At 47.0% G+C, this 16,011-nt stretch overlaps 1 protein-coding gene across 2 annotated transcripts in view; it reads right to left on the bottom strand.

Moving 5' to 3' along the window:
* Positions 1–1,864: 1,864 nt before the first annotated feature.
* Positions 1,865–16,011, bottom strand: part of LOC310851531 (SPARC-related modular calcium-binding protein 1-like) — a 77,581-nt gene continuing 63,434 nt past the window's right edge. For both annotated transcript variants that reach the window (XM_083754051.1, XM_083754050.1), the window contains exons 9-12: positions 13,417–13,499; positions 12,159–12,258; positions 9,621–9,874; positions 1,865–2,388 (exon numbers count right to left, since the gene is read on the bottom strand). In XM_083754051.1, coding sequence (XP_083610177.1) covers positions 9,634–9,874; positions 12,159–12,258; positions 13,417–13,499 — 424 coding nt within the window. In that variant the 3' untranslated portion in view covers positions 1,865–2,388; positions 9,621–9,633. The remainder of the gene's footprint in view (positions 2,389–9,620; positions 9,875–12,158; positions 12,259–13,416; positions 13,500–16,011) is intronic.

Below are 16,011 nucleotides of genomic sequence, written 5' to 3'. Positions count from 1 at the left end.
GAACCACTGCATTTCTCCAAGTCCAGATAGGAGTGTGATAAGAACTTGCTCTCACAGTGGCCCACCACATGTCTGTGGGAAACCCACAGGAAGCCCTCAAGCGCAAGAGTGCTCCCCTCACCTTTTTTGAGGACACATCTTTTTCATGGGTAGGGTCACCAGTCAGCAAATGTGTCCCCTTTTTTGCTTTTCACAATATGGCAACCCTGTCGTGGATGCATTAGCTGAGATTCTTGCATTTCGAGGGGTTGGACTAGATGACCCAGGGGGTCCCTTCCAACTCTACAATTCTATGAATGTGTGTCCAAGTTAGACCAACCCCCCTATCTTTACATCTCACCACCCTGCTTACCCGCCGCCCACAGATCACCCCACCTGCATCCGCAACTGCAGAGCGTGACGACAGCCTTTAGTTTCTATGTATATAGGCAGAAAATCCATTTAAGATATAGGCACTGTGCATTTGATGACAAGTTATGCAGAACAGGAAAAAGAGGCACAGGATTTTCAGCTTCTGTGCAGGCCCCTGATCCATCACTTCTTGTTTTAGGAACAAATCGCTTTGAGTGTGAAAATAAAGGATTTAGTAAGCAACCTAAAGAGAGAGAGATCTATTTTACCTGAGCATACACTTCTTAAGTAATGCTGTGTTATTCCAGCAGAGGGCGCAAAACTCCAAGGAATTGTGAGCAGGGAAGTATAGAAAAAAAACTCGTTTTTCCCAGCCTCAACCACACAGCTGCACTGAAACCTGACTTATAACAGGCTCTGGTGGGCAGGAAGTGGTTAAAAAGGGGTAATAGGTACAGGGGAACAGGAGACAGGAAATCAAATGGAAGGTTAAAATAAGATAAAACTGGCTTGCACACAAATACATTAGACTGGTGACCGGGAGTGGCAGCCAAGACCATGTAACACCGGTTCTGAAAGACCTAAATTGGTTCCCAGTACGTTTCTGAGCACAATTAAAAGTGTTGGTGCTGACCTTTAAAGCCCTAATGGCATCAAAGGCCCAGTATATCTGAAGGAGGGTCTCCACCCCCATCGTTCTGCCCGGATACTGAGGTCCAGCTCCGAGGGCCTTTAGGCGGTTCCCTCCCTGCGAGAAGTGAGGTTACAGGGAACTAGGCAGAGTGCCTTCTCGGTAGTGGCGCCCTCCCTGTGGAACGCTCTCCCATCAGACGTCAAAGAAATAAACAACTATCTGACTTTTAGAAGACATCTGAAGGCAACCCTGTCTCTTGTTGTTGTTGTTTAGTTGTTTAGTTGTGTCCGACTCTTCATGACCCCATGGACCAGAGCACGCCAGGCACTCCTGTCTTCCACTGCCTCCCACAGTTTGGTCAAACTCATGATTGTAGCTTCAAGAACACTGTCCAACCATCTCGTCCTATGTCATCCCCTTCTCCTTGTGCCCTCCATCTTTCCCAACATCAGGGTCTTTTCCAGTGAGTCTTCTCTTCTCATGAGGTGGCCAAAGTCTTGGAGCCTCAGCTTCAGGATCTGTCCTTCCAGTGAGCACTCAGGGCTGATTTTCTTCAGAATGGAGAGGTTTGATCTTCTTGCAGTCCGTGGGACTCTCAAGAGTCTCCTCCAGCACCAGAATTCAAAAGCACCAGTTCTTTGGCGATGAATTGGTTGGACAGTGTTCTTGAAGCTACCAGCATGAGTTTGACCAAACTGTGGGAGGCAGTGGAAGACAGGAGTGCCTGGCGTGCTCTGGTCCAGGGGGTCACAAAGAGTCGGACACGACTAAACGACTAAACAACAACAACAAGCAGATAAGTACAATTTTTCAAAATTCAAGTAGGCCTCCGATATTAATTCCACGTAAAGGAACCCAGAAATATGAAAGAAACCGCCCTTGTATATCCATAATTTATTGATTCAAATAAACAGACTACAATTCATTTTAAAACCCAGCTGATTTTTTTACGCAACTGAAAAGCACAGCCTTTTGAAACACCCTCTAACAAACATGGAAGCCCCCTTACATTCACTTTCTTCTCTCTCTCTTAAAAATTATGTTGCAATAATAAAGCAAAGATTATTATTTCTTATTTTTTATACATATATAAAAAAATCTACTAAGGTAGATGGTTTCTGCAGGCCTGTTGTTATCTACGTTTCTTTTTTAAAAAAGCAAAAAAAAAATAAAATAAAAAGGAAAACACAGAAAATGGACTGACAGGCACGTTTGTCCCACCCCTTTCCACGTATATCTCCACTTCCCGGAACCATCATCAACCTTCTGGGCAGAAAGTCCAGTCCGTCTCTTTAAAGTGCAAAGATTCTGCAACCAGAGGCGGGAATGCAGTGCTCAGAGAATGAGAGAGCGCCCCCTGGGCGTCTGGAGGGGGAAAGCGCCATTCTTTGTCAGGGGGAAGTCTATGGAGAGAGAAAGAGGGAGAGAAATTAAGTTCGGCGGAGGCTCACAATCCACCACCAGCCTGGTCACCTGCGCCGACTAAGAATCATATCTAGGCGAGTAGAAAGGGAAATTTTGCACACCTGGCTTTTTCTTTCAGGATGCAAGTGATCAACATAGGTAAGCTTTTTGTAGATTAGCAGTGCATAGTCCTGTGAGTTTGGCTGGGATGAGATTCAGCAAAGCTGAGCTTCACGGAAGAGCCGGGGTCACGTATCTCCAGGGCTGGATTTAGGTTTGATGAGGCCCTAAGCTACTGAAGGGACACGGGTGGTGCTGTGGGTTAAACCACAGAGCCTAAGACTTGCCGATCCGAATGTCGGCGGATCAAATCCCCGCGACAGGGTGAGCTCCCGTTGCTTGGTCCCTGCTCCTGCCAACCTAGCAGCTCGAAAGCACGTCAAAGTGCAAGTAGATAAACAGGTACCACTCCGGCAGGAAGGTAAACGGCGTTTCTGTGCATTGCTCTGGTTCGCCAGAAGCGGCTTAGTCCTGCTGGTCACATGTCCCAGAAGCTGTACGCCGGCTCCCTCAGCCAATAAAGCGAGATGAGCGCTGCAACCCCAGAGTCGGCCACGACTGGACCTAATGGTCAGGGGTCCCTTTACCTTTACCTTTAAGCTACTGAAGGTAATGGGGCCCTTTATATGTCCATCTGTCCTTTGTCAACAACAAATTGTTGCTGTTTTGTGTGTTGAATATATGGTAATTTATGGACCTCATAGGTATTTGCCCATTTTGTCATGCAACCAGTCCATGCAGAATGTAGGCACCCTATATATAGAAAGGAGCAAACCCGTGATATTTTAGGGAGCAGGCTAGCAGGCGGGGGCCCATGACTTACATCATGGGAGCCTACACAACACAAAACACTGCTGCTTTATGTAGGTTTTATTTTATTTGTCTTTTGTATCATATTTTGGAATGTAAAGGTAAAGGGACCCCTGAACGTTAGATCCAGTCGTGGCCGACTCTGGGGTTGCGGCGCTCATCTCACTTTACTGGCCCAGGGAGCCGGCGTACAGCTTCCAGGTCATGTGGCCAGCATGACTAAGCCGCTTCTGGCGAACCAGAGCAGCGCACGGAAACGCCGTTTACCTTCCCGCCGGAGCGGTACCTGTTTATCTACTTGCACTTTAACGTGCTTTCGAACTGCTAGGTTGGCAGGAGCAGGGACTGAGCAACGGGAGCTCACCCCGTCGCAGGGATTCGAACCCCCAACCTTCTGATCGGCAAGTCCTAGGTTCTGTGGTTTAACCCACAGTGCCACCCGCATCCCTAATGTGAACCTACCCTGTGCTTAATCTGTTATAAAATAGCAGCTGAGTCTTTTGCTGAGTTGGCTATGGGACCCGCACCCAGCCTTCAGAAACTGACTCATTCTTAATTTCACATCCCCACCCTACAAAGATAACCTGAATGCAAACGGAAAGTTTTTCAGACTGTCAGACTGGGGAAGAGGAAAAACCAACCCGAAAGGCAGGGAGAAGCTTTGGGAGAATTAAGCAAGTGAAGAAAGGCAAAATTAAAATTCCGTCACTTATACATATCTGGTGGACCTGTGAAAACATCAAAAGCTTCTGGGATATAGTATATGATGAACTGAAAAAAAAAAATGTTTAAATACAACTTTGTGGAAAATACAGAAGCTTTCCTATTAGGAATAACAGACACAGGTATAGCAAAAGAAGAAAATATTCCTTTATGCCACAGGCAGTGGCGTAGCGTGGGGGGTGCAAGGGGGGCCGGCCGCACCGGGCGCAACATCTGGGGGGGGCGAGCTAATCTAGTGGAAGAGACTCGAGTGCTAAAATCCACGGGTTAGCGGGCGCAAATTACTTGCCTTGCCCCGGGTGCTGACAACCCACGCTACGCCACTGGCCACAGGCGCAGCGAGGACCTCAATTGCCAGAAATTGGAAAAAAGAATGTGTGCCAGCAAAAAGGGAATGGCAGGCAGTGGCGTAGCGTGGGCTGTCAGCACCCGGGGCAAGGCAAGTAATTTGCGCCCCCTAACCCGTGGATTTGCGCCCCCTAATCCTAACCCCCAGATGTTGCGCCCGGTGCGGCCGGCCCCCCCTGCACCCCCCACGCTACACCACTGATGGCAGGATAAATTATTAGATTATACTGAATTGGCCAGATTAACAGAGACAACTAGGGGACAGGCCAGACAAGGATTTCAAAAAGAATGGGGAAAACGCAGAAAATACTTTACCAAACACTGCCCCCAAATATACACCTGGACTTGTTTCGATTAATTTCTACAGGAGACTTTGTGGTTTTTTAAGTCATAATTAGGAAAAATTGTAATAATCACATATAAAAGAAACAGTACACAAGAAGTAAACAAAGAGGCTATTTACAGGACAAAGAAAGTCTTTTATTTTTATATTACGTTTTCTTTGTGTAAGGGGATAGGAGTTTAATTTTGATAATTGTCAACGGCGGTGGGTTTGTATGTATGAGTTGTTGTGGACTGTGTTGTAAATAAATTATTTAAAATGAAATAAAATAAAATTCCGTCACTTGCATTGTGCGAAGTTAGCGGGGGGGGGGGGGAGAAACCCAAAGCATTTTAGACTTTAATTAGGGTTTCAAATCTCCCACGCGCAGTTGCAAGGAACAATAAATCAATTTGCCCTGTTTGGAGAGGTGCGTAGAGCGTTTCAAGTTAACGTAATCAACACCCCCCCCCCCCACTTTCTGCTCCGAGAAGAGTCAACGCTGCAAGCATTTTGCAGGCAACTGTGTTCCGCACAGCTAATCCACGCTTAATCCGCCAGAAGGTATTGCACAGAGCCCGCCTTTGTCTGCGATGGAAGCTGGTAGAGGGAGAAGCAGGAGCTGGATTTAAGTTATATGAGTGGGGTGGGGAAGGGTGGTTGGGGGGCGGTGGTGAGGATTTGAGAGAGGAACAGTTTGTTTCAAGCCCTGGCAAATCTCAGAGGCTGGTGAGGCTGCTGCTGTTTTAGAGACCAGAGGCCAAAGAGATGGGCAAGGAATAATAATAATAATAATAATAATAATAATAATAATAATAATATATTTATACCCCGCCCATCTGGCTTGGTTTCCCCAGCCATGCTAGGCGGCTTCCAACAAAATATTAAAATACAATAATCTATTAAGCATTAAAAGCTTCCCTAAACAGAACTCCCTTCAGATGTTTTCTAAAAGTTTGGTACAGTGGTACCTCGGGTTAAGTACTTAATTCGTTCCGGAGGTCTGTTCTTAACCTGAAACTGTTCTTAACCTGAAGCACTACTTTAGCTAATGGGGCCTCCTGCTGCCGCCGCGCTGCCAGAGCACAATTTCTGTTCTTATCCTGAAGCAAAGTTCTTAACCTGAAGCACTATTTCTTGGTTAGCGGAGTGTGTAACCTGAAGCGTATGTAACCTGAGATACCACTGTAGTTATTTTTCTCTTTTACATCTGAAGGGCAGGTGCCACCACCGAGAAGGCCCTCTGCCTGGTTCCCTGCAACTTGGCTTCTCGCAGTGAGGGAACAGCCAGAAGGCCCTCGGAGCTGGATCTCAGTGTCTGGGCAAAACGATGGGGGTGGAGACGCTCCTTCAGGTATACTGGACCGAAGCCGTTTAGGGCTTTAAAGGTCAGCCCCAACACTTTGAATTGTGCTCAGAAACGTACTGGGAGCCAGTGTAGCTCTTTCAAGACCGGTGTTATATGGTCTCGGCGGCCGCTCCCAGTCACCAGGCTAGCTGCCGCATTCTGGATTAGTTGTAGTTTCTGGGTCACCTTCAAAGGTAGCCCCACGTAGAGCCTTGATCTTTAAAGCCCTAAATGCCTACTGCCCTGCATACCTGAAGGAGCGTCTCCACCCCATCATTTAGGCCCGACACTGTGGTCCAGCTCTGAGGGCCTTCTGGCAGTTCCCTCACTTCGAGAAGTGAGAGCACAGGGAACCAGGCAGAGGACCTTCTCGGTAGTGGCACCAACCTGGTGGAACGCCCTCTCACCAGTTATCTACGTACTGGGAGCCAGTGTAGGTATTTCAAGACCGGTGTTATATGGTCTCGGCAGCCGCTCCCAGTCACCAGTCTAGCTGCCACATTCTGGATTACGGAAAGCCAGGTGACCAATTTGGAGGCAGAAAAACGGGATCCCAGGGGATCTGGGCTCAGAACTATGTAGCATGCAGTGGCACCCGATTGGCTCTCGCAGGCCACATGACTCTGGGACCAACTAGGATCCTGTCCGTGGTGCGTACACCCTTGCCTGAAACTCCAGCCGTCCCCTTCGCTGATGTCCACCTCCAAGTTTTCAGGGCCTTCAAAGGAAGAGAATTATGGTGGGCGCTTGGCCATAACAAAAAGCTGGTGCAATGGGGGAGCTGCCTCCTCCTCCGACCAGCAGCCCTAGTGGTGTGGGGTGTAGGGGAGGGGGGCCTCATCCACAGGGCTCCTGGTCCGAGCCCTGCAGCAGCTGGAAGCTGCTCTCACCTGCCCAACCAGGTTGCCTTCCTGGGCGCTCACAGGTGCATATTTGGGGAGAGACAAGGAGCAGGGTGGAAACGGCATCCAAATTACCGTATTTTTTGCTCTATAAGACTCACTTTTTCCCTCCTGAAAAGTAAGGGGAAATGTGTGTGCGTCTTATGGAGCGAATGCAGGCTGCGCAGCTATCCCAGAAGCCAGAACAGCAAGAGGGATCGCTGCTTTCACTGCGCAGCGATCCCTCTTGCTGTTCTGGCTTCTGAGATTCAGAGTATTTTTTTTCTTGTTTTCCTCCTCCAAAAACTAGGTGCATCTTATGGTCTGGTGCGTCTTAGAGAGCGGAAAATACAGTACTCATCGGTGATGGCAGGCATAAGAAAGCAAGGTGGTGTCTGGTCAGGCCTGGTTGCAAGACAAAGTGCAGCCCAGATAAAGAATATCTCTACCAACCCACTCTGCATTTCTTCAGCCTTTATAAAATAAATAAGCATTATTGCATTTGTGGCCCATTTTAATCACCTCTTTGCATTTTGTTTCTTACAATCAAGCAGTGTTTAAATTTCATTATATGTTATGGGATTGGGGGGCTACTCGTGCGTAAGCGTTTAAGCCCTCCAGGCTCTGCAAATCAGTTTCTAAACTCTCCCAGTCCGCGGAGCCATGAGTGCATGTCTACCTCAATCGCTGGCAGAATCCGTCAGTGGGCGCTTCCGGAATTTACGCCAACATAAGAGTTTCTTAACGGAAACTCTCCGTCTGGATTCTCTGCGTGACAGTTTCCTGCGCGGAGTAGGCGTCCCCAGCGGAGGTCCTGAGCCCTCCCCGCTGTTCTCACTGGAAGCATCTTGAAGCCATCCCTCCGCCTGAGTTTCTGCAGGAACTCTCCCTCTCCCCCTGCTGGTTCCTTCCTCAGCATCTGAGGGTCTCTTAGCCTCCTTGAGCCCTTCCACCACCTGACTCTCCAATGGCAGTTCCCTGACATTATATATACAGTGGTACCTCTAGATACGGATGGGATCCATTCCGGGGCCCCGTTCGCACCTAGAAGCAAACGTAACTAGCGACGGCACGTCTGCACACACGCGCGTTGCTTTTCGCCGCTTCTGCATGTGACATCATTTTGAGCGTCTGCACATGCTCAAGCGGCGAAACCCGAAAGTAATGCGCTCTGTTACTTCCGGGTTGCCGCGGAGCGCAACTCGAACGCGCTCACCCCGAAGCGCGTTCAACATGAGGTATGACTGTACAGTCATACCGCGGGTTACAGACATTTTGGGTTGGGCACCGCGGTACTGGAAGTACCGGAACGGGTTACTTCTGGGTTTCTGCGCTCACGCATGCGCAAAAGCACTAAATCGTGCTTTGCGCACGTGCAGAAACACCGAATCACGACCCACGCATGCACAGATGCGGCGGTGCAGGTTGCGAACGCTGTGGGTTGTGAACGTGCCTCCTGCACAGATCACATTCACAACTCGAGGGTCTGCTCTCTCTGTGTGTGTGTGTCTCTCTCTGTGTGTGTATAGATAGATAGATAGATAGATAGATAGATAGATATAGATATATTTCTCAGAATGCCAAATTTTACATCCATTACTATATATCTGTCTGTCTATCCATCTATTGACCTATCAATCTACATATAGTTCTTCCCCTGCCGAATTTTGGAGCATATATGAGGGCTGCCCAACGTTTGGAATTTCCCGAACATAGCCGGGATTCGTCCGTCGAAAACATCGCCCTGGCAGAATTTTCAAAATTCGGTTAAAATGTCCAAGCGTATTTTAGCCTACATAGAAAGTGTTGATTTGGGGTGGGCGGGCGAATTTCCTAAAAGATAGCTTAGAAAACTGCAATTTATTTATTTGTTTGTTGGAGATGTTGCAAAAAAAAACCCAAACCCCAAAAGTTCACTGGGTGTGGCCTTGTTAGCCAGCCACTCCCTCTCAGCCTAACCTACCCTTCAGGGTTGTTGGTTGTTGTGAGGATTAAAAAAGGATATCTTTTTATGCCACTTTGAACTCCTTGGAGGAAACGTGAGGTATAAATGCAAATAAATAATAATACATTTTATTTATACCCTGCCCTCCCCGGCCAGAGCCAGGCTCAGGGCGGCTAACACCAGTAAAATTACAGTAAAAACATAATGGGGGGGGGCGGGGGAAGCAATTTAAAATAGAGGTTAAAATGCAATTTAAAATGCAGCCTCATTTTAAAAGTAGCCCATAGATCAAGACCATAAGGGGAGGGAAACAGAAGGGTCAGACTGAGTCCAAACCAAAGGCCAGGCGGAACAGCTCTGTCTTGCAGGCCCTGCGGAAAGATGTCAAGTCCCGCAGGGCCCTGGTCTCTTGTGACACAGCGTTCCACCAAGTCGGGGCCAGTACTGAAAAGGCCCTGGCCCTAATTGAGAGCAATCTCACCACCTTGAGACCTCCCAAATGTTGTTATTTGTGGACCTTAAGGTCCTCCGCGGGGCATACCAGGAGAGGTGGTCCCGTAGATATGTGGGTCCTAGGCCGCGAAGGGCTTTAAAGGTCAAAACCAGCACCTTAAACCTGACCCTGTACTCCACCGGGAGCCAGTGCAGTTGGTAAAGCACTGGATGAATGTGATCCCGCGGCAAGGACCCCGTAAGGAGCCTCGCCGCGGCATTCTGTACCTGCTGGAGTTAATAATAATAATAATATTGTGGAGTTACCAACAGGTGAGCGTGGGGCAGGGGAGTATACGCACCACGTGTGTCGGGCTAACTCAGCCCCAGGCAGCCTTTGAGCTCATGCAAGGAAATCAGCTTGTTCTCATCCAGGTCGCAGTAGTCCAGGAACTTGCGGACGCAGCGCTTGGGGCGGGTATTCCTCTTCATGTAGAGCTTGAGGGGCCGCAGCTCCCGCTCGCTGATGCTGTTGCTGAAGTCCTTGTCCAGGCGGACGAACTGCCAGCGCACCGCACGCTCCTCCAGGCTGGGTCCCGTCAGGCTGTCCGAAAACCTGCGGGTGGGGAGCAGAGGGGAGTCAGGAGAGCCTTACTGGATCAGGGAAACCTAGTTTGGGGGGGCCCAGGACATGGGCATTCCTTGAAAAAGATAAATGTCTTTTTTTTTTAATGATATTTATTAAGAATTTAGAGATTACAGAAAAGAGAAAAAGAAAACAAACAGCAAAAAAAAATTAACAACATATACATTACAATATATATAAAAAATAGATAAAAATAAATAAAAATAGAAAGAAAAATACAGCACTAACAGTAAACAAATAAAAAATAAAACACACATCCAATATTCCATCTCTTTGTCTTTCATTTACTTGTTTCATCGACCTCTTCACACCTCCCTTTTTGTATTCTAATTTAATTATTTGTTTCAGCAAATTCTTTCCATCTTTCTCAATTTTTATTGGATAATTTATCTTAACAGTCTAACCTATCAATTAACTCAGCAAATCCTTTTCATCTTTCACAATATTCTGTCATTCAATTTACCTTAATTTATTTTCACCTTATCTTACAATAAAATACCTTAAATCCTGGAACTTAATACTTATTTATACATAACTCCTAATATCATTTCTACTAAAGCCAAATGAGAAATGTCTTCTAAAGCATTGTTGCCTGCCAAGGGACGCGGGTGGCGCTGTGGGTTAAACCACAGAGCCTAGGACTTGCCGATCAGAAGGTCAGCGGTTCAAATCATTGCGACGGGGTGAGCTCCCGTTGCTCGGTCCCTCCTCCTGCCAACCTAGCAGTTCGAAAGCACGTCAAAGTGCAAGTAGATGAATAGGTACAGCTCTGGCGGGAAGGTAAACGGCGTTTCTGTGCGCTGCTCTGGTTTGCCAGAAGCGGCTTAGTCATGCTGGCCACATGACCCGGAAGCTGTACGCCGGCTCCCTCGGCCAATAAAGCGAGATGAGCGCCACAACCCCAGAGTCGGCCACGACTGGACCTAATGGTCAGGGGTCCCTTTACCTTTATTGTTGCCTGCCACCCCAAACTCCACGAGTGCAGGCTTGGAATCTAGCAAAAATTCTAGAATCATAGAGTTCTAGAATTGGAAGGGACCCCAAGAATGCTCTAGTCCAGGGGTCAGCGAACTTTTTCAGCAGGGGGCTGGACCACTGTCCTTCAGACCTAATGGGGGGGCCAGACTATATTTTATTTTGGGGGGAATGAACAAATTCCTATGCCCCACAAATAACCCAGAGATGCGTTTTAAATAAAAGCACGCATTCTACTCATGTAAAAACACGCTGATTCCTGGACCGTCCACGGGCCGGATTTAGAAGGTGATTGGGCCGGATCTGGCCCCCGAGCCTTAGTTTGCCTACATCTGATCTAGAGGTCCTGGGCTGACCAGATGACCTGATGTGGTCCCAAGGAAAGCAGAGCAAGATGTTTGTCACCAGCCTGGCTGCAGGAGTCACCAGAAGGAGGAGTGCAAGGTTCCATCCAACTGTCTTAGGGAGTCCAGTCTGCATTTTTCTGTTTTTATTTTGACAAAGTAATAATCATACATAAATAAGAATAAAAATGTGCACCCCACCACCGAGACCATTCCATTGTAACTACCTAACCTCCCAGAATTGATTTCAGCCCCCAGAGGCTTACTCCATTGTTTCTCAAGACAGACCAGTTGGTGGTCCTTAGGTGGCAACTATGGTTATCCCAGTAGGGATGTATGGAAGTGAGAGCTGGACCATAAAGAAGGCTGATCGCCGAAGATTGAATGCTTTTGAATTCTGGTGCTGGAGGAGACTCTTGAGAGTCCCATGGACTGCAAGAAGATCAAACCTCTCCATTCTTAGGGAAATCAGCCCTGAGTGCTCACTGGAAGGACAGATCGTGAAGCTGAGGCTCCAAGACTTTGGCCACCTCATGAGAAGAGAAGACTCCATGGAGAAGACCCTGATGTTGGGAAAGATGGAGGGCGCAAGGAGAAGGGGACGACAGAGGACGAGATGGCTGGACAGTGTTCTCGAAGCTACCAGCATGAGTTTGCCCAAACTGCGGGAGGCAGTGGAAGACAGGAGGGCCTGGTGTGCTCTGGTCCAGGGGGTCACGAAGAGTCGGACACGACTAAATGGCTAAACAACAACAACATGACCATTAACTCACAAGCAAACCTGTTTCTGGTTCAACGATGGAATCCTCTATTAGATTTCAACTCTTGCTTAAAACGTTTGGCAACAACTCTCTCCCCTGTGCCCCTTCAGAGAGAGAGAGAGAGAGAGAGAGAGAGAGAGAGAGAGAGAGAGAAAGAGAAAGAGCAGTATTTACCTTCGGTATGGAACGGGCAACATCCTCGACTGCAACATGTCGGAAGCCAAGGCCTTGATCAGATTGGAGAGAAACACTACTTTCTTGGAGCCTGGGCAACCTAGCAGGAAAGAACAAAGGGAACAATTTGCCTCTCGAGACTCACACGGGTCTGTGCCATAGCTATCAACGTTTCCCGTTTTTTAAGGGAAATTCCCTTATTCGGAATAGGATTCTGTTATGTACTGAAGTTCTCACCCTGGGCCAGCGGGGGGATACTGTAGATAGTTATGCAAATGAAGGATCGAAAGTGACGTCCAGTGATTGGATAGTTTTAGAAAATTGTTACAGTTACGTTGTACTGGAGCTCTATATAAGCAGGCTGACTGAACCCTTCAGTTCAGTTCTGTTCTGGCCTCTGAATAAATAAGAGCTGTTTGGAGAATCGCTGTGTCGCCTGATATGTTCACCCACAACTTAACAGATTCCTCACAAGAAAAGGCAAAAGTTGACAGCTGTGGTCTGTGCTCAGTGGCACCTGGTGAAAAGTGTTTGAAAAGAAGCAGAGATTCAGTATTGTTGGCCCAGAAATGGAAGCAAGAAGAAATACAGCGGCACCTCGGGTTACAAACGCTTCAGGTTACAGACACTTCAGGTTACAGGCTCTGCTAACCCAGAAATAGTGCTTCAGGTTAAGAACTTTGCTTCAGGATAAGAACAGAAATCGGGCTCCGGCAGCGCAGCAGCAGCAGGAGGCCCCATTAGCTAAAGTGGTGCTTCAGGTTAAGAACAGTTTCAGGTTAAGAACGGACCTCCAGAATGAATTAAGTACTTAACCCGAGGTACCACTGTACCGATGAAAGAAGAATGGCAGATAAAATTAACAGACTATGCAGAATTGGACAAAATGACAGGAAGGATTCGAAACCTGCAGGACCAGAGATTTACAGAAGATTGGAAGAAATATACGAATTATTTGAAGAGCAACTGTAGTCAACAAATTACGCTAGTCGGACTACAAGAGGTTTTGAAAAGAGAAATATATGAAACATTGCAAAGAAGATAAAGAAGAGAGATATTAGTTATTTAAATGTAACAGTGAAAGTAAGAAATGTAAATTAAGTGAAGAGATTGGAAAAGTTTCAGATGTGATTGCTGGAAGTCAAAAACAACGTATAAGATATAAAAGTATGTTTAATAATTGTTGAAAATGATATGTTAAAAAACTAATAAAATATTTATTAAGAAAAAAAGAAGAAGCAGGGATTCATGATCTCACCTGGCAGAAGCCGATCCCGGAACAGGGAGCTCATTTCTGCATTTTTGGCTGCCGCATCTGCCTCGCAGTCCGGGGGGAAGTTCCTGCAAGAAAGAAAGGCGAGAGACGCCGAGCGAATACTAACATCAACGAGAATACTAGCAATGACGGCAATATGATTAATTTTTTTAATCCCCCTCTTCAGTCAGAAAAGGCAGTCAGTCAGAAACTCAGCGACTGTCCCTGTCCTCAAGCTTACAATATGTGAAAAGTGAAAGGATTTTGGGAATTGATTTACAATGAACTTAAAAAAAAAAAAAATACACCTTTCCCAAAAAACCTGAAGCTTTTCTGCTAGGAATGATGGGTAAAGAAATTAAAAAAGACGATAAGGTACTATTCCTATATGCCGCAACAGCCGTAAGAATCATGTTAGCACAAAATTGGAAAACGGAGGCTATACCTAATATTAGTGACTGGCAGGTTAAACTGACAAATTATGCCGAGCTCGCGAGAATAATGGGAAGAATAAGAGATCAAGATGAACAGAAATTTCAAGACAATTGGGTTAAATATTGGACGTATATTGGAATCAAATTATAAAAGACACTGGTGCCTATAGAGTCTATCTGATACTTACCAAAGGAGTGGAGGGAAGTCCAAGGCTCGGCAGAGCCTAAAATAATTGTATTTATGATTTATGGAGTGGATATATTATGTGTAACCTTAATGTTGGATTTTGCATACGTCTATATGTATATATGTATAATATCAATAAAAAATTATCAATTAAAAAAAAAAAAGCTTACAATATGAGAGACACAGCACAAAAGGAAAAGGGGCTGGAAAGGATGAGGAAAAAAGAAAGCTCAGGCACCGATTCCTACCAGGTCTGGGCGATAATCAGCTTTTCGACATCACAGGTGAGCGGGCAAGATGTAGAGGGAGGAACAAGCTATCGGCCCCTCGCCGATACAGCTTGTTTCTCCCTCCCCGTCGTATATATCACTGGTGAAACCGCCATTGCTCCAGCAAAGGGACGCAGGAGCGGCGGAGGCTTCACCAGCGATATATCGCTAAGTGAAACCAACATCGCAGTCTGCTGCTCATACCGGTCCTGGGCAAAACAGTGGGAGTCATTTTGGACTCACAGCTGTCCATGGAGGCACAGGTCAAATCTGTGTCCAGGGCAGCTGTTTCCCAGCTCCATCTGGTACGTAGGCTGAGACCCTATCTGCCCGCAGACTGTCTCGCCAGAGTGCTCTGGTTATCTCTTGCTTGGACTACTGCAATGCGCTCTATGTGGGGCTACCTTTGAAGGTGACCCAGAAACTACAACTAATCCAGAATGAGGCAGCTAGACTGGTGACTGGGAGCGGCCGCCGAGACCATATAACACCGGTCTTGAAAGACCTGCACTGGCTCCCAGTACGTTTCCGAGCACAATTCAAAGTGTTGGTGCTGGACTTCCGGGTTGGCGCCATCGCCGAGTGGCGGACTCCCTCCGAGCTCCGGAGGGAGCCTGCTCGGCAGGGGCTGGGTCCCGCCATGCCGGCGACGCGGGGACCCTCAAAAACCATGGGCGAAGATGCCCATGGACCTGGTGACTCGGCGGGCACCGTTTGCGCCCCCAACCCGCGAAGGAGCCTTTTTAAAGGCTACGGAGCGGAGGATGGGGGGTGGTGTGGTGCTATGAGTCCTCCGCTTCCCCTGCCGAGCGAAGCCGCATGCCATTTGGCGGAGAGCGCTGACTTCTTCCATTGAAATTTGGACTAAAAACAACAACCCGTGAGTAATTGGGAATCCGGACTTAAAAGGAATTTTTTAAAAAAATTTGGAACGAGCGGGGGAGGTGCAAAAAGGAAGTCCGTCTCCCCCCTGTTGTAGAGGATTTAAGCAAGGATCTGACAACTAAGATCGAGAGAAGGGTCTGTTTTTTATTGATAAAAGTGATTAATTTCACGATGAAAAATTACAAGATAGTGCTGGAGGAGAAAAGTGGATTGTGTGAGCTAAAGTGCAACCCCCCCCCGGGAACCGGGAGTGATCCGTGAGAGAGCCTGGTGAGGAGATATAAAGATTTTGACAGCTGTCAAAGTAGCTGTCAAAGTTGGAGAATAAAAAGGGAACTTTGTTACGATGACTTTGCCGCTTAGATTCGTTACAATTTGGATACAAATTGTTGAAAACAAGGGATAACAACTTAGTTTGACTTTTGGGTGTGATCTGGAAGGAAACAAAGTTACCATAATCCCTCTAGAGGGGGCTTTGGGACACTACAAGAATCGCTGCAAGTGGAAAAATACTCATGGATTTGATCAGGACTTTTTATCTCCTGGGAAAGCTGCAAAAATGAAACACTATTTTGTCTACAGAGGTCTCTACACTAAAGGAGACAATCGATATATCTATTGAAGAACGGAAGGGACTTGACGCAAGTTTTTGTTCCTGAACAAATAAAGCCTCTGTAGTGGAACTAGAAGTTTTTGAAATTAGAACGTTTTTGCAGTGGAACAGGGAAAGAAACCTGAGGAAAGAGAACAAAAAGAATTGGATAAAGCTGGAAGTGGGAGCATTTGGGACATTCAGATTTAAAAAGGATTAAGAAACAAAATT

Source organism: Podarcis gaigeae (assembly GCF_964106915.1).
Source record: "Podarcis gaigeae genome assembly, chromosome: 8".
Lineage (NCBI taxonomy): Eukaryota > Metazoa > Chordata > Lepidosauria > Squamata > Lacertidae > Podarcis > Podarcis gaigeae.
This window is presented reverse-complemented; position numbering and strand designations above follow the sequence as displayed.